This window comes from Hevea brasiliensis, chromosome 14, assembly GCF_030052815.1.
Source record: "Hevea brasiliensis isolate MT/VB/25A 57/8 chromosome 14, ASM3005281v1, whole genome shotgun sequence".
Taxonomy (NCBI): Eukaryota; Viridiplantae; Streptophyta; class Magnoliopsida; order Malpighiales; family Euphorbiaceae; genus Hevea; species Hevea brasiliensis.
The window spans coordinates 31825046-31848414 of NC_079506.1; the positions used below are offsets into that span (position 1 = coordinate 31825046).

General features: G+C 32.5%; 1 protein-coding gene across 1 annotated transcript; it reads left to right on the top strand.

Annotated features, from left to right (window-relative positions):
• The first annotated feature begins 17598 nt into the window (after nucleotides 1-17598).
• LOC110665235 (protein PLANT CADMIUM RESISTANCE 2-like) lies at nucleotides 17599-19985 on the top strand. Its single transcript, XM_021825261.2, has 4 exons — nucleotides 17599-17840; nucleotides 17943-18014; nucleotides 18472-18684; nucleotides 19699-19985. The coding sequence occupies exons 1-4, from the start codon at nucleotides 17654-17656 to the stop codon at nucleotides 19773-19775; spliced, it is 549 nt and encodes a 182-aa protein (XP_021680953.2). The 5' UTR covers nucleotides 17599-17653; the 3' UTR covers nucleotides 19776-19985.
• Nucleotides 19986-23369: the final 3384 nt, after the last annotated feature.

The following is a 23369-nucleotide window of genomic DNA, read 5'->3' on the forward strand; positions in this document are numbered from 1 at the left end:
TACCGGCACACTCTATTTTTCCTTAATTAATTTTTATCAAAGTTTTGAATATAACTTGTGAAATATTATTTATTTAAGCCATTTATCGAAATTATAATTTATTTGAGGTTCCGAAAATTTTATAGAAAATCCGTGATCAGGCTAAAAATGGAGAAAACAGTTCTTCGAAACCTGTGAAAAACACTTCCAATATTCATATCTCATCACTCTCAAACTCCAATATCAAAATCTCAATATTTTTCAACCATTCATTTCTCAATCATTCATCTCATTTGATAGTCATGTACCAGTCACAGATCAATATTCACTTTTCCATTCACAAATACAATTTTTCATTATTTACATGAAAATCAAAATACATTACATAAGTTTCATTTACACAAAGAAAAATAAAAATCAATTACAAAATACCAAAATGAAGCCTAGTGTCCTACCAATGCACTGTAGAAGGTGAGGTGACACGGACACTATGCAGAACTGCATGATAGACTCACCCAGTCTGCGGTCTACTGGGCTCACGATCTGTATCTCCAGAACCTACGCGTGGCAAAAGCAACGCGCTAAGCAATAATGCTTAGTGGTGCAATAATAAAATAACAGGAAATAGCAGAAAATAAATATGTGTTGAATGTATATGTCTTATTTGTTTTGTATTTGTATATCCATTTATTTGGTTAACTTTGTCCATTTTCATTCATTTGGTTGCCCAAGTAACCTATACTGGACGACTGGACTGGATAAACGGGTATACTGGCACTGGGCATCTAGTACCTCGGGTCGTCACACCATCGGTCACGTATGCATCTCCCGGTGTGCAACAAAACAGCTAATAAGCTGTAGTGACAATAGGCACAAGGCCAAATATCAACACAAGGTCAGAATGGGTAAAAGCCCTGAAATCACAGAATGGCATAATGCCATGTGCAGTACTGCTAACTGAACCCTATTGACATGCCAAACTATCCAAACCAATCTTGTTAGGTATACTGGGGCATTTGATACTTTTAAATTCTTCAATTTTTGAATTTCAAGTTTTGGTGTCACTATTCACCTCATTGGTCAACAAAAATGTTGACTTTTGGATAGAAAATAGGTATATTGGTTTTGACACTCCCAACATACCACATTTTGCATTGAAAACTTGTTGGCATTAAGCATTAATACCATTTCTAAGCTTAAACCAAGGGAAGCAGAATTTTCAGTTTTTGTAACCCAACTTTACTGTTCCATTATGCACTGTTGCAGTGGGAATTCGAGGAAATGGTAAACATGAAAGTTGTTCCTTATTTTGTCTAGTTGAATTTCCTTTTTTGAATCACTCCATTTGGAGTTTTGTAGCTCCAGATATGGTCCAAAAACCACAGCTGGCCGGATTTTCAATCTGCAGAATTTACCAAATCTATAGTACCATAAACAGTGAATGTGACTGCCATTTTGGTTAGGTTCTGGTCATAATTTGGGGTAGGTTTCTTCATTAAAGTTGTTTTTCTATGTCTTAACTTGTTGCTGTAAAAATTTCAGGTCAATTGACCCATTCTACAGTGAGTTATGGCCAAATGAACAGTTACTGTTCATTTAGTCATTCTGCAGAATTTGCTTGCAGGGTATCCGGATTGGGACCAATTTTTGGTCCACTTGCTTTGGTCTTTTGGACATGGTTTCTTCAGCAACATTGTGCCATTATAAGTCTAGTTTCATGTCCAATTGGCCAAACACCAATGGAACCTACACAGCCAAAGTTATGGCTGTCCAAGTGGGCTGAAATCACAGCCTCATTGCTGCTGTCATTAGGCAGCCTACACATTTCACTTTGCCATGCTATATTTCAGTCCAAATTATAGTCAACTTACCTCAAATGGTCACTAATTGACTATTAGAGTGTTCTTTAACAATTTCATAAGCCAAGTCAAATTTTCACCCCCAAACCCTAGCCCAAATTCAAGGTTCACTCATATTACCTTAGTTTAACTCACTAATTCATTATCCACATGTATATATTCTTTAATCATGATCTTTAGTCCACTTTAAGTCCATCAAAACAATCACTCTTATCCCTTCCTTAGGGCTGCCGAAATTCAGGGCATGCATACACATAAATTTCATTCATTTGGCTTTCAAATTCTTACTCCTTTTTAAGTCTTTAACATGAAAATAAAGAGTTCTAAGTATATATGTGCACTAACCTCTTGTAGGGCAGAATTTTCCAAGTTTAAACTTCACTTTCCTTCCTTTTTTAGGCTGCCAAACACTTCCCAAGAGGTATAGACAAGTTTTTAGTGAAAGTTGTCTAGGGTTTAAGGTGAAATAAAGAGGGAAATTGAGCTTTGATTGAAAAATCAATGGAGGTTGGTCTAGGGCATGTTTCGGCTGGTATGGGAGGAAGAAGATGCCTGCTGCTTTTTTTAATTCTTTGGTCTTTATTTATCTCTTTTATTAGTTAGTTAAATGGTTGTTTGAATACAATTGGTGGGGACTTGTAAATGACATCATAAAGATGTCATAATTTGCATTATTTGATTTTTCTTTTCTTTTCATCTCTACTCATTTTCAATTTAATTTTTAGTAATGTTTATTCACATTTTATGTCATAATAATTATTTACTCAACTGGACAAGTCGGCCAAAAATCGTCTCTGAAGGCGAAATGACCAAAATGCCCTCTGTTTGGCTTAACAGGTCAAAATTGTCTGTACTGATTGAAAAATTTTTCTAAATATTTTCTTGGCATTCTAATGCCATAGGAACCTCAATGACCCTTCTCTGGAGTCCCAAAAATTATTTTATGAATTTTTCCCCGGGTCTAGGGCTCCTAGTTGCGAGAACCGCAACTTCCCTTTGGGTTACCCATCACTTGGGCATCGGCTCATTTGACTTAGTTGTATTTTATTTCTAAAATTTTTACTAAATTTTTCTTATTAATATTTGAGTTAATCATGGTTCCTGACTTTAGTTTAAATATTTTTCCGGACGTTCTAGCTGTCCGGACCGACACCGGTCACCGGAACAGTAGAATGTACGGAGTTGCTACCGGGAGGGTGTTACAACTCTTCCCCTCTAATTTAAATTTCGTCCTCGAAATTTGCCTGATGCAAACAGTTGAGGGAACTGTTGCCTCATCATCTCTTCACTTTTCCAAGTTGCCTCCTCGGTGTTGTGGTGCCTCCAAAGCACTTTCACCAATGGAATCTGCTAATTTCTCAACTCTTTTACTTCCCGAGCCAGGATCCGTAGAGGTTCTTCTTCATATGTCAAATCCGGTTGTATTTCAATTTCTTCCCTGGAGATGACATGTGAAGGATCTGAACAGTATCTTCTTAGCATAGACACATGGAATACATTGTGGATCTTGTCCAGCTCTGGTGGTAAAGCTAGCCTGTAGGCTACTGGTCCCACACGTTCAATGACTTCATATGGGCCAATGAACCTAGGGTTTAACTTACCTTTTCTTCCAAACCTCAATACCTTTTTCCATGGTGACACCTTGAGGAACACTTTGTTGCCAACCGCATATTCTATTTCTTTTCTCTTCAGGTCGGCATAAGAGTTACATGCATGCGAGGCAACCTTGATTGGTTTTGATTAGTTTCACTTTCTCCTCGATCTGTTTCACAGTGCAGCCCTACGGTTGTCTTCACCCAATTCAGTCCAGCACACTGGAGTTCTACATTTTATCCCATACAGTGCTTTATACGGGGCCATTTGGATGCTAGCTTGGTAGCTATTATTGTATGCAAATTCTGCCAGTGAGAGGTATCTATCCCAACTTCCCTCAAACTCAATGACACAACTCCTCAGCATATCCTCAAGGACCTGACATATATTTCATGTTATTATTATCATTTTAATTCAATATTTGTATCAATTTCATTGGTTTCAATTGTTTACCTGGATTACTCTTTCTGATTGCCCATCCGTCTGAGGATGGAAAGCTGTGCTGAAGTGGAGTTATGTACCCAAGGATTCATGCAACTTCTTCCAAAATCTCGATGTAAATCTTGGGTCTCGATCAGATATGATGGAAAGTGGGATTCCATGCAGTCTAACTATCTCACTGATATACAATTCTGCTAACTTCTCCAGTGAGTAATCGGTCTAATCGGCGAGAAAGTGTCTTGACTTCGTCAATCTATCCATTATCACCCATCTTGCATCATGTTTCTTACGGGTGAGAGGTAGACCACTTACAAAATCCATGGTGACCGATCCCATTTCCATTCGGTATGCGTATGGTCAGTAGCAATCTCGATGGAACTTGATGTTCTGCCTTGACTTGCGACATGTCAAGCATTTAGTCACATAGTCGGCTATGTCCTTCTTCATACCAGGCCACCAATCTGAAGCTTGGATCATGATACATTTTTGTACTTCACAGGTGCATAGCATATACACTTGTGTGTGCCTCTTTGAATCTGGCCTTCAATTCCCCATCATCCGTACACAGTCTCCCTTTATGTCTGAGACACCCATCTGCTTTCACCTCATAGTCGGTTGCTTTTCCCTCGAGATTTTGCTCATAATAGCCATTAGCTTCTCATCTACCTTACGCCCATCTAAAATCTGTCATATGAGTTTGGCCTCACTTGCAACTCGGCCAAAATAGCTCCATCTCGAACCAAAGATGAGCGGGCATTCAATGATCTCAAAGTGTGATGGATTTTACGCTCAAAGCATCGGCAACTACATTTGCTTTCCCGGGATGGTAATCAATTACACAATTATAGTCCTTCAGAACTCAATCCACCGTCTCTGTCTAAGGTTGAGCTCCTACAGGTTGGCAAATATTTGTGCTCTTGTGGTGCGTGTAAATGTAGCACTTTTCACCATACAAGTAGTGCCTCCATATCTTGATCTGAAGATAATTGCTGCAAGCTCTAGATCATGGGTAGGGTAATTGCATTCATGTGGCCTTAGCGCCTAGAAGCATAGCGACCACCTTCCCTCTTGCATCAATACACCCCAACCTATTATGAGAGGCATCACTGTAGACCACAAAGTCCTTTCACGACCTTTGGTGTGTTATCTGGTGCCTCTGTCAACATAGCCTTCAACTTCTCAAAGCTGGTGCGACACTTGTCATTCGGTCAAATCGACATTCTTGTGTAACAACTTGGTCATTGGAGCGGCTATTAAGGAAAATCCCTTCACAAATCTTACGTAATACCCACTAGCCCCAAGAAACTTGACCTCGGTTGTATTCTGGGAGGCTTCCATTCCATCATCGCTTCTATTTTCTTGGGATCCACCTAATCCCATCGGTGACACTATGTGTCCAAGGAATGCAACCTCATTCAACCAAAAGTCACACTTGGACAACTTAGCATCTGACTTCTTTTCTCTCAGGGTTTGCAGAACAATCCTCAAATGCTCATCATGTTCTTCCCTGGTCTTGGAATACACCAAAATATCATCAATAAAGACCACTACGAACCGATCTAAGTGTGGATGAAAGATACGGTTCATAAGGTCCATGAATGCTGCTGGTGCATTTGTTAGGCCAAAGGGCGTCACTAGGAACTCATAATGCCCATATCGGGTCTTGAATGTAGTCTTTGGCACATCTGCATCCTTCACCCTCAACTGATGATACCCTGATCTGAGATCAATCTTAGAAAATACTCCTGCTCCCTTCAACTGATCAAACAGATCATCAATTCTAGGCAACGGATATTTGTTCTTAACAGTCACTTTATTCAACTGCCGGTAATCAATGCAAAGCCTTAAAGTCCCATCCTTCTTTTTCACAAACAGCACTGGAGCTCCCCATGGTGACACACTGGGGCGTATAAACCCCTTATCAAGCAACTCTTGCAACTGAGTTTTCAACTCCCTCAATTCAGTGGGTGCCATCCTATAAGGAGCAATGGAAATGGGTCTTGTGCAGCGGTGTCTCAATAGCAAATTCAACTTCCCTTTCTGGTGGCAAACCAGGCAACTCTTCAGGAAATACCTCTGGGAAGTCTCTCACTGTGGGTATGTCACTCAAGTTTGGCTTAGCCTGCCTAATATCCACCATATGTGCTAGGTAGGCTTCACAGCCTTTTCTCATCATTCTTCTTGCAACTGTGGCTGAGATGACATTGGACAAGAAATATGTCCTTTCCCCCACAACTGTGATCTCATTACCCTCAGAAGTTTTCAAAGAAATTCTCTTCAATTTGCAATCAACTATTGCCTGATGACGTGACAACCAGTCCATTCCCAAAATCACGTCAAACTCATGGAAAGGCAACTCAATTAGGTCTGCCAAAAATTCATACCCCTGAATCTTTAACGGGCAACCCTTGTACACTTTGTTCACCACTACACTGTGGCCCATTGGATTAGTGACCAGAATGTCTTGGTCACTCTCCCCTACTAATATCCCCCTTTCTACGGGTAGGTTGATGCAGATGTATGAATGAGTGGATCCTGGATCCACCAATGCATGCACAGGTGTATTGTAGAGGGAGAACGTACCCCTGATGACTTCTGGGGCATCTTGCTCCTCCTGAGCTCTCATGGCATAAGCTCTGGCAGGTGGTGCATTATCGGCCTCTCTGCTGGCTCGGAGATCAGCCTCTGTGATGGTCCCACTACCTCAGTTTGCTAGATTTCCTACCCCTTTGTGGTGCAGGCAGTGCATGCGCTTGTGTTGGAGCAGCTGTAGTAGTTCTGCGTGGACAGTTCCTCAACTGATGCTCTGTCGATCCACACCTTAAGCAGGCACCAGTCACTCTCCAACACTCCCCCTTATGCCATTTCAAACAATGTGGACATGCAGAAGATGTTGGGGCTGGTCCCCTGAACCCCATCCTCGGAGGCGCCTTGATGGTGTGGGTGACCTTTCCTAGGGGTAAAGCGTGGCACAGGCCTGAGGTGACCACGACCTTGTGGCTGACCTGAACTCTGTGCAGGTGGACCCTTGAACTTCTTTCCAAATGTAGGAGATGAACTAGACTGACCCAGGCCCCTCTTATGCTGTCTCTCTCTTCTGGTTTGCTCACTGATTCTTACTTTTTCAACCTTTATTGCAGCTTCCACTAACTTAGTGAAGTCGGTAATTCCCAAGGCAGTGATCATAATCTTTATGTTGTCATTTAGTCCCTCTTCGAATCTCTTACACCTTTCAGCTTCATTAGGGACTATCTCCCTTCCATAGCGGCTCATTCTTACGAATTCCTTCTCATATTCGGCCACTGACAGCTGTCTCTGCCTCAGATTAATAAACTCTCTTCTTCTCTCTTCCAGGTATACACTACCCACATATTTCTTCTTAAATTCGGAGAGAAAGAAGTCCCATGTCACTATTTATGGCTGTACTTCACTGGACACAGTATCCCACCATTCATATGCATCGTCTTGCAGCAGAGATACAGCAGATTCCAAGTTTTGCTCTGGAGTGCAATGGAGTTGTTTTAAAACTATGCCTGTTCTGTTCAACCAATTTTCGGCTGCAACAGAATCATCTTCTCTCTTGCCATAGAAGTCCACTACTCCATATTTTCTCAATTTTTCCAGATGTGATTTCTGCTGTGGAGGTGGTGGTGGTGGTGGCATTACCCCAGCCATTTGTTTGAAGAATTCGGCCATTTACTGGAACATGGCCTGTGGAGGTGGCGAGGCTGCTTGGTGTGAGCAGAGGTTCTCCCATACCCCCAGTCTCAGCTGCTGCAGGTGGAGCATGAATCTCCACTTCCTCCTCAACTGCTCTCTGTGATGTAGGGTCCATATCCTATTCAAAATAAGAAAGACAAACAGATCTGCATTAGTGTCACCTCGACTCTTACAAATGCAATGCATGGTATGGACTCAATCTAGGCCCAGAAACGCCTAAACCGTGCTCTGATACCACTAAATGTGACACCCCTTACCCGTGTACAGTATATCCGAGTAAGTTATGTCACACGGTGTACCGGCACACTCTATTTTTCCTTAATTAATTTTTATCAAAGTTTTGAATATAACTTGTGAAATATTATTTATTTAAGCCATTTATCTAAATTATAATTTATTTGAGGTTCCGAAAATTTTATAGAAAATCCGGCAGAGTACCGGCTAAAAATGGAGAAAACAGTTCTTCAGAACCTGTGAAAAACACTTCCAATATTCATATCTCATCACTCTCAAACTCCAATATCAAAATCTTAATATTTTTCAACCATTCATTTCTCAATCATTCATCTCATTTGATAGTCATGTACCAGTCACAGATCAATATTCACTTTTCCATTCACAAATACAATTTTTCATTATTTACATGAAAATCAAAATACATTACATAAGTTTCATTTACACAAAGGAAAATAAAAATCAATTACAAAATACCAAAATGAAGCCTAGTGTCCTACCAATGCACTGTAGAAGGTGAGGTGACACGGACACTATGCAGAGCTGCAGGACGGACTCACCCAGTCTACGGTCTACTGGGCTCACGATCTGTATCTCCAGAACCTACGCGTAGCAAAAGCAACGCGCTAAGCAATAATGCTTAGTGGTGCAATAACAAAATAACAGGAAATAGCAGAAAATAAATATGTGTTGAATGTATATGTCTTATTTGTTTTGTATTTGTATATCCATTTATTTCGTTAACTTTGTCCATTTTCATTCATTTGGTTGCCCAAGTAACCTATACTGGACGACTGGACTGGATAAACGGGTATACTGGCACTGGGCATCTAGTACCTCGGGCCGTCACACCATCGGTCACGTATGCATCTCCCGGTGTGCAACAGAACAGCTAATAAGCTGTAGTGACAATAGGCACAAGGCCAAATATCAACACAAGGTCAGAATGGCTAAAAGCCCTAAAATCACAGAATGGCATAATGCCATGTGCAGTACTACTAACTGAACCCTATTGGTATGCCAAACTATCCAAACCAATCTTGTTAGGTATACTGGGGCATTTGATACTTTTAAATTCTTCAATTTTTGAATTTCAAGTTTTGGTGTCACTATTCACCTCATTGGTCAACAAAAATGTTGACTTTTGGATAGAAAATAGGTATATTGGTTTTGACACTCCCAACATACCACATTTTGCATTGAAAACTTGTTGGCATTAAGCATTAATACCATTTCTAAGCTTAAACCAAGGGAAGCAGAATTTTCAGTTTTTGTAACCTAACTTTACTGTTCCATTATGCACTGTTTCAGTGGGAATTCGAGGAAATGGTAAACATGAAAGTTGTTCCTTATTTTGTCTAGTTGAATTTCCTTTTTTGAATCACTCCATTTGGAGTTTTGTAGCTCCAGATATGGTCCAAAAATCACAGCTGGCCGGATTTCCAATCTGTAGAATTTACCAAATCTACAGTACCATAAACAGTGAATGTGACTGCCATTTTGGTTAGGTTCTGGTCATAATTTGGGGTAGGTTTCTTCATGAAAGTTGTTTTTCTATGTCTTAACTTGTTGCTGTAAAAATTTCAGATCAATTGACCCATTCTATAGTGAGTTATGGGCAAATGAACAGTTACTGTTCATTTGGTCATTCTGCAGAATTTGCTTGCAGGGTATCCGGATTGGGACCAATTTTTGGTCCACTTGCTTTGGTCTTTTGGACATGGTTTCTTCAGCAAAATTGTGCCATTATAAGTCTAGTTTCATGTCCAATTGGCCAAACACCAATTGAACCTACACAGCCAAAGTTATGGCTGTCCAAGTGGGCTGGAATCACAGCCTCATTGCTGCTGTCATTAGGCAGCCTACACATTTCACTTTGCCATGCTATATTTCAGTCCAAATTATAGTCAACTTACCTCAAATGGTCACTAATTGACCATTAGAGTGTTCTTTAACAATTTCATAAGCCAAGTCAAATTTTCACCCCCAAACCCTAGCCCAAATTCAAGGTTCACTCATATTACCTTAGTTTAACTCACTAATTCATTATCCACATGTATATATTCTTTAATCATGATCTTTAGTCCACTTTAAGCCCATCAAAACAATCACTCTTATCCCTTCCTTAGGGCTGCCGAAATTCAGGGCATGCATACACATAAATTTCATTCATTTGGCTTTCAAATTCTTACTCCTTTTTAACTCTTTAACATGAAAATAAAGAGTTCTAAGTATATATGTGCACTAACCTCTTGTAGGGCAGAATTTTCCAAGTTTAAACTTCACTTTCCTTCCTTTTTTAGGCTGCCAAACACTTCCCAAGAGGTATAGACAAGTTTTTAGTGAAAGGTGTCTAGGGTTTAAGGTGAAATAAAGAGGGAAATTGAGCTTTGATTGAAAAATCAATGGAGGTTGGTCTAGGGCATGTTTCGGCTGGTATGGGAGGAAGAAGATGGCTGCTGCTTTTTTTTAATTCTTTGGTCTTTATTTATCTCTTTTATTAGTTAGTTAAATGGTTGTTTGAATACAATTGGTGGGGACTTGTAAATGACATCATAAAGATGTCATAATTTGCATTATTTGATTTTTCTTTTCTTTTTATCTCTACTCATTTTCAATTTAATTTTTAGTAATGTTTATTTACATTTTATGTCATAATAATTATTTACTCAACTGGACAAGTCGGCCAAAAATCGTCTCTGAAGGCGAAATGACCAAAATGCCCTCCATTTGGCTTAACGGGTCAAAATTGTCTGTACCGATTGAAAACTTTTTCTAAATATTTTCTTGGCATTCTAATGCCATAGGAACCTCAATGACCCTTCTCTGGAGTCCCAAAAATTATTTTATGAATTTTTCCCTGGGTCTAGGGCTCCTAGTTGTGAGAACCACAACTTCCCTCTGGGTTACCCATCACTTGGGCACCGGCTCATTTGACTTAGTTATATTTTATTTCTAAAATTTTTACTAAATTTTTCTTATTAATATTTGATTTAATCATGGTTCCTGACTTTAGTTTAAATATTTTTCCGGACGTTCTAGCTGTCCGGACCAACACCGGTCACCGGAACAGTAGAATGTACGGAGTTGCTACCGGGAGGGTGTTACACTGACTGGGGTGGCGATAAAGATGACCAGTCTTCTACTTCAGCTTATGTTGTCTTCTTGGGCAAAAATCCTATTTCATGGAGCTCTAAGAAGCAACGTGTGGTTGCCAAATTATCGACAAAAGTGGAATATTGCTCCATTTCTGCCACTGCATCTGAACTTTGTTGGATTCGCAATCTTCTGTTGGAGCTAGCTGTTCCATTGTCTAAGCCACTAGTCATTTATTGTGATAATCTTGGAGCAACTTATGTAACTACCAAACCCATTTTTCACTCTCGTATGAAACATTTAGAGATTGATTACCACTTTGTTTGTTAACTAGTTCAATTGGGTAAACTTCATGTCTCTCATATTTTTAATCAAGATCAATTGGTGGATGTGCTTACTAAAGCTCTTCCATGCTCTGACTTTGGGCATTTTTATTCCAAGATTGGTGTTTTAGATCAACCACCATCTTGAGGGGGTGTATTAAGGAGATCTTCTATCATATCCCTGTAATTAGCATCTTTCCCTTTTGCATGTATTTCCTATTAAGAAGATCTTCCTAATCAGAATTGTTTGTTGTCATATTCCTATAATTAGCATCTTTCCTTTCTGTATGTATTTCCATATTATTTAGGTTTGCCTTATATAGGACTCTTCTCTTGTATAAATTGTAATTATTCTTTTCAATGAAAGTATGAATAATCATCTTTCTTCAAGGATTGTTAGTCTATACAACAGTTTTATTATAATTATTAATTGTGGTGAGTTCTATGTGGGTCCCACTATGATCAATAGTTATAATTAAATCGTTATATGTACAACGATTGTACCATATAAAAATTCCTACCTAAGACAACATATGCTAAGTTACAAACCTAGAGCAAGACAAAATATAAGCCTAGAAATTGAACTAATCAACCTAAGCAACCAACACTAGTAAAATAAGCATAACATAACAAATGCCTAAAACAACTTAAAATCCAACCATCCAAATCAAATAGGAAGAATGATCTTATACAAATAAATCTCAACAAATAGAGTACAAAACTTAGAAGAAGCAATGAAGTCCTCTTTATGCTAAACACCTTGCTTTGCTAGCACATCAGCTACTGAGTTTGATTCCCTTGGAGAAAAGCTTAAGAGACTGCTGGAAGGAGTTCCAAGTAGAACAAAATGGAGTTGATGATGGAAGAGAACCTTCACGGAGAAGAATCATGATTAAGAGAGTAAGAGATTGCATTTTTTGAATCCCATTCAACAAGGATACTATTAGTTGAGCTGAAAATGGTCCAATTAGAATAGGACAATTCTAATAATTTTTTTATTGCTCGAAAGTTCAGCTGTGTTTTAGTCATTCAGGCCTGCTGAGCATGAAAAAAAAAAATTTTTTTTCCATAGTGATTCTCGAGGACTCCATCAAGTCCTCATTTTTCTGGCCTTCCCAATAAGGAATGAAGCAAAGATGATGGCAATTGTTCCCTCAATCTCGATGTAATTCGCCCCGAACCTGATCAGTTTTTTTCGATCTCAATATTGTGTTAAGTGGAGATGAGCAGAAGGTCTTTTTATCTTGATCCCCATAACTTGCTCTGATTAACTTATTATTTATCAAAAAATAATTTATTTTTATATATTTATATATTTAAATATTATAATTTCAAAAAAATATATGTATATTATTAAGATTATGTTTAGAACTTATATTTTTAACCTATAATTTATTTTTAATAAATAAATATTATATAATGATAAATTAAAATACAAAAATAAAAGAATAAAAAGAAAAATCTCTGTGAGAAAATTCGTCCCGTCCCACTCACTGGCAATGTGGCCCAATCTCCAGTAGGGCTGGAACAGGGGAGCAATCCCTGCCTCCCACCCTCCTTGTTGCTATTCCTAGAGTAAATCCCGTTTTGTTTAATATTTGGTATTGTTTGCTTAGGGTTTATTTGGTTTAACTATTAAATACAACTGATAACTGTTAATTGATAGCTGTTCTTAATAATTGGTAGCTGATAATTGATAGCTAATCATAGTTCATATATCTTAAACATTTAGTAAAAGTATGTCTATTTATCTATTTGTTACTGTTATATGTAAAATGACTAATAAAAATATATACTATATTACTATTTTACTATTCAAATAGACATAATTATTAATTTATTATACAACATATTAAAAATATAATTATTTTTAAGTATATGTATAACTATAATATTTCATATTAAGTTATTATTTGTTATATTATTAAATAATCTACTGATATAAAAAATTATTTTAAAGACAAATTTTATAATTAATATATTTTTAAAGGATAATTTATCTAAATAAAAAATAAAATAAAATCACTTACCAATTAATGAAAACAATCCTAAAAATTGATTTGATAAAAACGACAGCTAATAGATATCTCATTAGCCACCTACTAGCTATCAGTTCTACTTTTACAGTTTTATCAAAGAACTTAGTTCAATTGTTTGAGAGCTATCAACTATCAGTTAGATTAAAAAATGAACCAAACACCTATTTAGTCAAAAGCATGAGATTCCTCAACTTCCAGAATTTGATCTTTACTCTGACCAACCAAAAACCAAAACAAACCAAACCCTAAATTCGTCAACCAAGCAAATTGATGCCAACAATTAATTAATGACATGTTTTAATTTAATAATCAAGCCCTCAGACTATGGCATGAAGTAATAATATATATATAGTATATATCAACCCCTTTGCAATGATATTTCCAAAACTAATACATTATTCACTAGATGTTTCTTCATTTTTAAGCAATGTTTTTAAAATCAGAATAATGAATAAATCGGTCTATTATCGGTTCAATTAGTTTGATTTGTTAAAAAAATAGTTAGAAATAATTTTAAAATTTTAAATTTAATCTTTCTGTAATGTTTAATATGAAAAAAAATAATTTGGATGAATCGATTATTAATTCAATTTCTAGCATAGTTGGTTCGATCATTAACCACTTTGGTTGGATAAAACAAATAACTAATTCTTTTTATAAGAAAAACAAGTAATACAAATCAGCATTTTAGTTTACTAGATTTTTTTATTATTAAATTATGTTAATCATAATTGTGATTGATCTAAGAAAATAATTAATATATTTGCAAAGTAAATTATAAATAAAAAAATCAAATAATATTTATCCTAAAAAATAATTGAATAATATAATTATATTAGGAGCATGCATGTCAAAATCTATGGATGGCAATCTTTGTCTAATGTTTTTGGATTTCATGAGTCAATAGCTATCCTAATTGCATTTTGTGATATAAAAATCTCTTTGATAATCATCATAAATTTTAATTCAGCTTTATTAATTAGCCCAAACTTAGTAATAAAAAAAAAAATCAGATTTTATAATAATTAGCAATGTATAAATCATGTTTTTTTAATTGGTGGAGGTTAGATTATATAATAGAGATAATTATTTCATTATTTTTATTATAAAATTAATAAATTTCATAATAGATATAGAGAATTTAATTTAATATCTTCTTAGGAGGTGTTTAGTATAAGGTTAATAAAAGGTAATTGTTATCTTTTTTACTTTTAATTTTTATTAATATTATTTAAATACTTAAAAAGATTAGCCTTTAAAGTACATGCGTTGCACGTACATCAAATAATTTATAATTATAAATATAATTATTTTATTTATAATTTATTACAAATATTAAATTTAATTATTTAAAGTATAACATTGATTTTAATGTTAGTTAGTTAATTCAATAAATAAAATATTTATTAATTTAAAAATTATTATAATTTTATAAAAAGTTATATGTAAATCTAATTATAACATAAAATATTAAATTAATTATTAATTTAAATATTATAAAATAAAAATATAATATAATATTAATGCTTTCAAAAATATGAATATGTAAAAATATTATTTAAAAAATTAAAATGATAAATAATATTGCATGCAAATTTTTTACCGTATTAAATTAGTTTAAACACTTTTTTTTTTAGTTTTGTTTACTTATATTTTAATCTTTTTAATAATTTAAAATTGATATGATTTTTGTGTGTGGGAACTATATATGTATCCACTGATTTAAAATTTTCATTTATATAATTATAATTTTTATTTGATTAATATACTTACACTTTCATCAACCTACATCTATAATAATATTTTTTTAATTCTAAAAAAATATATATATACTCTTATAATAATTTTTAGGATTAATTTAAAAATGTATAATATAATTAGTACATTATCATTTAAAGGATAAAATTTTAATTTTTATTAAATTAATACCATGAGATTTTTTTTATGTCACAGTCTTTATCAGAATGCTAACATGTTAATTTTTATTTTTATTTTTATTAATATTAATGTCACATTAACATTCTGTTAGAAATTATTATATAAATATATTTTTATATGATTTATTAAAATTTATTTTTATATTAATTAAATTAACTAAAACTTGAGAATAAGTCTCATAGCATTCAAATCGGAATTGGGTACATATTTCAGTAATGATATTTTTATATTTATATTTTAGTATTTATCTTATTTAGATTTGAATAATATACTTATTTTTTTATATAAATAATAAGGTTTTTGTTTAATGGACAATAATAAAACATTAAAAGCAACGAAAATTGTTTTAAAATTTTTTTAGTTAGTAAATTTTTTACTAATTAAAATTTAATAATTTATAATTATTTATATTTTGTAAATATAAATTAAAATTATGTTCATTTTAATTAGTTTATAAGTTCACTATAGATTATAAAATTAGAAAGATTATAAATTATATGTGAAATATAAATTAAGAGATTTTAATAATTAATTAGAAAATTTTGGCCATAGAATAAAGACGCCATATCTCATTTATATTTTATATATTATAAATAGATTATAAAATTAGAGAGATTATAAATTATATGTGAAATATAAATTAAGACATTTTAGTAATTAATTAGAAAATTTTGCCTTAAAATAAAAATCCACATAATTAAAGTTAGAAAATTGAATAGGAATCCAAATTGAAATTGGTTTCCTTTTTAAAACATAATGAACGAATTTCTTTAAAGAAACGTAAATTTATGATTTTATTTTTTTATCAGATTTTATTTTAAATTACAATAGGAAGTACATGTAAATTAGGAATTTTAAATTTATTAAAATTCTTAAGTTTATTTAATAATAAAAGATAATATAATTATAAATAATATAAAATACTTCACTAATAGAAAACTATATACATGATTTTTGTAAGAGACTCATCATGAATTTAATTAAAATGGTTATTGATGATTGGACAGATATATATATTTAAGTGTAAAGAAGAATTACTATATATATTAGACTATAATAAATTTTTATCTCATTAATATTTATTTTATTTTTTTTAAATTAAATGTTAATTTTAAAATTTAAGTTAATAATTATTTTTTAAGTATTAAAATTTATAAAATAATATTTAACTCTTAATTTTTTAATTTCTTATTAAATACATTCTTAATATTATGGGATTCAATATTTTTTATTGGAATTCATTTGAAATTATATACCCACTAAAATGTAATGATTGAGGATAAAATTAATTAAAAATTCGATTCAAGATTGATGATAAAATTATAAAATTCCATGAAATTCAAAGAGACTTCTACCCCTAATAAATTTATTTTATTTTAAGTTCCGTATATGACAATACGACTTGAAATATAATAATTATTATCCTTGTCTTGGTTAATGAAAAATAGAGAAAAATTAGTCTATTCTTCCTAACAACTAACGTGTAAGATGCTCTAGGAAATTGCATTGAAGATACTGTGTAGATTTCATCACCTAAAGAATTAAATATAATTTAAGAACAGAAAATGCCATACGGTTTCCTGCTGGAATTTAAATAAATGCGACCGCGGTTTGATTATTGTTTATATCTCCAGGTTTTGAAAATTCTCAATGTCTTTCGTATGACAATATATTTACATACTTGAGATAATTATATTTTAATGTCTTGTAATTTGTGTATTTTATTAATAGATGTCTTTTTTTTTTTAATTTAAAGGTCTATATTATTATGCTGTTAACATTTAATGATAAAATTATTAAATGATGTCAATATATATTAATGTGACAAGTCTCATTGTACTCTTGAATTGGTGTGGCAAGTGGACTCCACCTATTTAGCTATATAATCATATTATCTATCTAGTATCAAGCCAAGAAGCATGTAAAAAAAAAGAAAATTATATCTATATTTATTTCCTATTATGAGAAAATCAACAGAGAGATTAGTATATAAAACCAAATAGCGGATCCACTTGCTACATCAACTTAATAGGACAGAGAGATTTGGCACGTTAATATATATTGATGCTATTTAATAATTTTAAATGCTAATAATATAATAATACCGATTCTTATATATATATATATATAAACTCAGCTTCATATTAATACAAAGCACAAACCATTAAGTGTAATTATCCCTTTATATGTTTATATATATGTTTATCATATGATATTAGAGAATTTGCTAAAAAGAATCTTATTGGGCCAAGTGAGGAGGAAACCCAATTGCAAAAGCTAATTTTTAGCATTAAATCATCATGGAAACCATTGACTAAGTCATTCAAAATGAAATTCTAAATACTCTCCTAAATGCTTATATAGCACCTTGCATATACAGATATATATCAAAAGGGTCCTTGACTAATCCCTACCCAGTTTCACCGGCAAAATGTATCCACTAAATGACCAACCAGAACAAATCCATGTTTCTGGAATTCCGAACCCATATCCTCCAGAGTCTTATACTCCACAGCCTTATGCTCCATATGTCCCCACTACCATGCCTATGCGCCCTCCACGGGCGGCGGGGAAGTGGTCTACCGGTCTATGCCATTGCTGTGATGATCCTGCAAATTGTAAGCATATATATATATATATATATATATATATATATATACACGCTATATCTCTTGAGCTTGTGGTTTTTTCTTTATAATTAACTCTGACATTTTTTTTAGGCGTGATCACTTGCTTTTGCCCTTGCATCACATTTGGACAGATAGCTGAAATAGTGAACAAAGGATCATCATGTAAGCCTTAATCATTTGCTAATTTCTTTTCTTAAAGATTTCTTTTATGTTCATGGTTTATAGGAGGCCAAATGAGTTAATTGGTTATGCAAAGAGAGTTATTTTTCCCTTTCATAACCTTCAATATAGGGAAATTTTTATTTAGACTTGATTTACTATGAACTCAAGACATAATATATATAATAAGATTCACATGTAAAATAAGTAAAACTCATATGTCTATGTCTTGAGTACTTGATGAATTTTTTTTGAAGGTAATGGTGTCAACTCTTCATATATTGGTGAATGGAAGAACTTAAAACTTGAGATCATTAACTTTTTACACCTTGAAAGATATGAATAGAACAACCAAGCTCCCTGGGCATATGATTGAGGATTTTCTTCTATCTTTTTAATTTCAATAGTCTTGTATGGATTGAACTTCTTTTGATATGTATTAACTGGGTTTGTGTTGCAGCATGTGCTGGAAGTGGGGCTAAGTATGGACTATTATTGGGTTTGACTGGTTTTGCGTGCTTGTACTCTTGCTTCTACCGCTCAAAATTGAGGGGCCAATATGACTTGGAGGAGGCACCTTGTGTGGATTGCCTAGTGCACTTCTGCTGTGAGACTTGTGCACTTTGTCAAGAGTATAGGGAGCTCAAGGAGCGTGGATTTGATATGGGGATTGGTACGTCATACCTCTTACACAACTCTATCTAATAAGCACTCTAAGTTTGCCAACTTCTATTACATTAAAACTTTTGAAAAGATTAACATTGTTTTTTTTTTTTTAATAAGTTAATATATATTAATGGATGAAAAGTAATACATTCAAAGCCACTAGATTCATAAGACAATAACAAACTACAAATGATTACTTTTATCATATTACACTAAATTAATGAATACTAATTATATATATTTTAAATATTTTAATTATTATGCAAGACAACTATTATTTCTGCTAAATATTATAAATTTTTTAAATGAAATCTATTTCAAATCATCATTCTTTACTTCAATGGGGTAAATGGTTGTTAAATAACATAAGACACCAATTATTTCTTTTCAACACTTATTAAATATACACCCATAAAATTAACTTCAAAGTTGAATATGATTGTTAGAGGAAAATTAAATAATTACAAGTGAAGGGTGCATCAACTAGGGCTTTTGATACAAGTATATTACACAGATATTATGTCACCATTGCTATGCACTTAAAGACAACCAAACTACCATTGCCTAGTTGTCTTATAATATGTATAGAAAGTAAAAGATTCCAATTTTAATAATTTTCATCTTTAAAATATTTTGAGTATTAAATAAGAAAAAACAACTTGTAACTCATTAATTTATTCTACTCTTTCTGAATATGCATATTTTTATTTTTTCCTTAATATATATATATATATATATATATATATATATATATATATATATATATATATATATATTATAATTGAGGTCTACCTGTTAGGTGGGATGGTGAAATATATATAATTTTAAAAAAATATTGTCTTTTCCCTAATTTTTACTGATTTTTTTTTTCGTTCTTGTTGAAAACTGACTGGTTAGTTGCATCCGATTAATTGATTTTTTTTTTAACTCCTTTTTATGAAATGACTTCTTGGTTGTTTTTTTTAATTGAATCTCCAAATATATTGGGCGGATGATGATACGTATGTTATGGGAAATAAAGGTTGGGAGGCCAACATGGAGAGGCAAAAACGTGGTGTTATGATGGCTCCAGTAATTACGCCCAGCATGACAAGATGATAAGATCTTTCTTGTTTAAATTTGGTGTATCATGAATTTGAGGTATAAAATATATAATAAGATTTATTTATTAAAAATATAAATTTAATATATTTATGTATTAAATTATGATAGATCAAATCTAGATAAGAACACTTATTCATTTTTACTATATAAATTAATGTTTGTGATTATACTGTGAGTGTATATTTTCACAAAGTTTTAATCTAAAATGAGTTGAAATTGATTGTATAATTTTTTTTATTATTTTACTTTGTTAAACATTAAATCTATATCAATATTCATTTAAATGAAAAATTTAAGTTGAAGCTTCTCTCTTATTTTTTATTGAAAAAACAAATCAGTTATGTGTATATACATTAAGCATTCCATTTGTTTACATTGAGCTGATTATAAAAATATGCATATAAGGGACATAACAAATTATTAAAGCATCATAAACTCTGTTATATATTATTTAATTAATTTTTATTTTTTATGCATTTATTTAATTTTAATTATTTATAATGATAATATTCAATATTCTTATTTCAATTTTTTTTGGGTGTTATTGACTTCTTTTTTTTATAATTTATATCATAATTTTAAATTTATTGGAATTATGTTTAATTTACTTACACATTTTTATTTGATCACTTCCTTCTGGCTCGACATTACCTAAAACTAGTGAAGAAGATTGACCAGATTAAGATCTTAATGATTAGATTAGTGGAGCATGAATTTGTTTTGAAGTAAAATGCATGAAGAATATATTTGTGTTTCCTATAAAATAAATTAACGAGCTAAAAGTGCAACATATATAAGTATGAATGAAGGGCACATTTGTAAATTAATAAAAATATCTCTATAAACATTAATTAATATTAATAATATTGTGGGAGGCAGGTCTCTCACTAGTTTAACTCGATCTTCTCATAACACTATTATGAAGTTTAGATATTAACGCCTCAAAAGGCCAAAAATTGATTGGAATTGCCACCCAGATAATAATTGGGACAAAATTTTTAGAACGGATGTGGGTAACGACTTTACCCCTTATAGAGGTCTATTACTCTTCTCTTACCATGAATCCAATACACCATACAAGATGCCTTGAAGTCATCTTCATCTTTGGTCCAACTTTTGGTTCTCCTAGGATTTCCTTGTTGGTGTTAGGTCCACTTACTTTTCTTTAAGTGATGGTTACTTTATATGGGGAGATCTCACCTTTCTTGTTTTAGTACCTACCATTTTTGCACTTACCATGAAAAAGGTTTCCTTATTTACTTACTTACCATGTATGAAAACTTACCTTAATTTATCATGTATGAAAACTTACCTTAATTTCATACTTACCATATATAAAACTTACCAAAATGTAATTAGAGAAACAACAAACAAAATAAGAAAAGAATGAAAACTTTCCAACATCTAATCTCCAAATTCGGCTTAGGGTTGGAATTCAGCCCTAGCCAACACCTCTAAGATCCTAGGTCCCAAAAATGCCAACACATGAAGTTAGTAATTGATTAAATAATAAGAAAAACAAAGTTAATAAACTAAAGCACATGAATTTTACCTTTTTGGTTTCAGAGGCAATAATAAAAAAAATTACATAAAAATATGAAACATGCTCCTAATTGAATGACATTTTATAGAAAGGTTCTTTAGGCATCATAATATATGAACTTAGAAAAAGAAGCAATTAAAATGAAGAATAGAAAAAATAAAATTGAAATTTAAAAGTATTGTTTATTAAAAGAAGCAATTAAAATGAAGAATAGAAAAAATAAAATTGAAATTTAAAAGTATTGTTTATTACTTATATCCAGATTTTGTACACCAATTTTATAAAGCATTTACATACCAAACTTGGTAGAATTAAGAAAACCTCAAAGTACAAAAGATTTAGGGGACATCCTAAACTCAAATTTAGGCATAAGAATCACCTTAAAAGGTGAAAGTTTTAATGAGTTACGCCCTAGCAAAATTCAAGTATGTTTAGAATCATGTACAATCAGGTTTGAAACTTTGAAAAATCATATATCATAAGCCACAAATCAGATTGTGGGGGTCATTTGGTGTGAGGGAAAAGATCATATATTGAGATCACATAAAGTGCATCAGGTAATGCCTAAGAAAAATAGTGAAGTCATATCAGTCTCACTTAAGTATCACTTCCATGGATAGCATTTCCTAAACATGCAATTTATACAATCTTAATATAATCGAGTCCACTAATAAGTACCATTGTCACACCTTACCCCTCTGTAAGGCATAACATGATCCTGTAGAATACCTAATGAACTATTGAACTTTACCTACCGATAATTCATAAAGTACACTACAAGGGATTTTAAAACCATTTTCTTATATTTTGGAAGTGGTAAGCATTTTGGTAGGAATTAAAACATTTAATTGAAGTTTCAAAATTAGTAAAAAATTTTGTCCATTTTTATTTTCCGCAAATTTTATTAAAATTTTGGCAGAGTGCCGTCTATATTTTGAGGAAATAGTTCTTCAAATACCTTAAAAAAAAACACTTCCAATAAATTTTTCAAAACTCCCAACCTCCAAATAATCTCAATTCAACATAACTCAAATCAATTCAATCCAAGTTTGTCATCTCAAAACATTTCATCATTTCATTCAATAAAGCTAATTTACATTCACGAGTTTAATTTACAGATATAAAATACAAAAATAATATTATTATAATTTATTATACAACTGCTCAACTTTACATTGGTACATACAACATTAAAATATTTACATCAAATAATTACAAGGATATAAATAAATACCCGTACAAAAGTGATCAAGACGTTCTTAATATCAGTAGCAGCTCACTCTGCTGCGTTCTCCTTGCTCTTATCTGCGACAACAAAACAAGCTATCGCTGAGTATAAAAATACTCAGTGGTACACAATAAAAATTTAAAATACAATATATAAATCATTCATTGATAAAACACAATTTAAATGTTGCACAATTATATTTCACCAATTATCAAAACTCATTATAGCAAAATTTTTGGGTCAAATAATTTAATAAACACAGTGTAGCCAATTCATACACAACTTAAGTCATGACATAAAATTTTTTATCAATGCCGTGTTGTACACCACGACAAAGCAATCTACAACCCCACTAATCGAAATCAATGAGGGAGGTGGCTAGCTAGCTAATGAGTACTCATCCGATCTACAACCTCAACTGGTAACCCAGAGAGGGAGGAAAACAATCGATCTCAACCCCATAATTGGGGGAGGAATAATAAGGCACTGTCATGCTAAGTGTGAATCAAAAATCCATTTCAAACATTTTATTCAAATATTGCATACAAAAATCAAATCAATTTCCAAAGTTACAATTTCATCATAAAGTGGCAACACAAAAGTTCTTAAACTCATAATGCGTACTAAATCAATTTTTCAAGGATAAAATGCTTAAATAGGGTTTATTATGCACAAACCTGACGTGAGTCACCTCTAGGCCTTGACTCAGTCTCTTAGACTTTCTGAACCTTTTTCAGCTGAAACACACAGTTTCACAGTGTTTTAGTGCCATAACTTAGCATAAATCCAAAAATAAATTCAAATTCACTTTTATCTA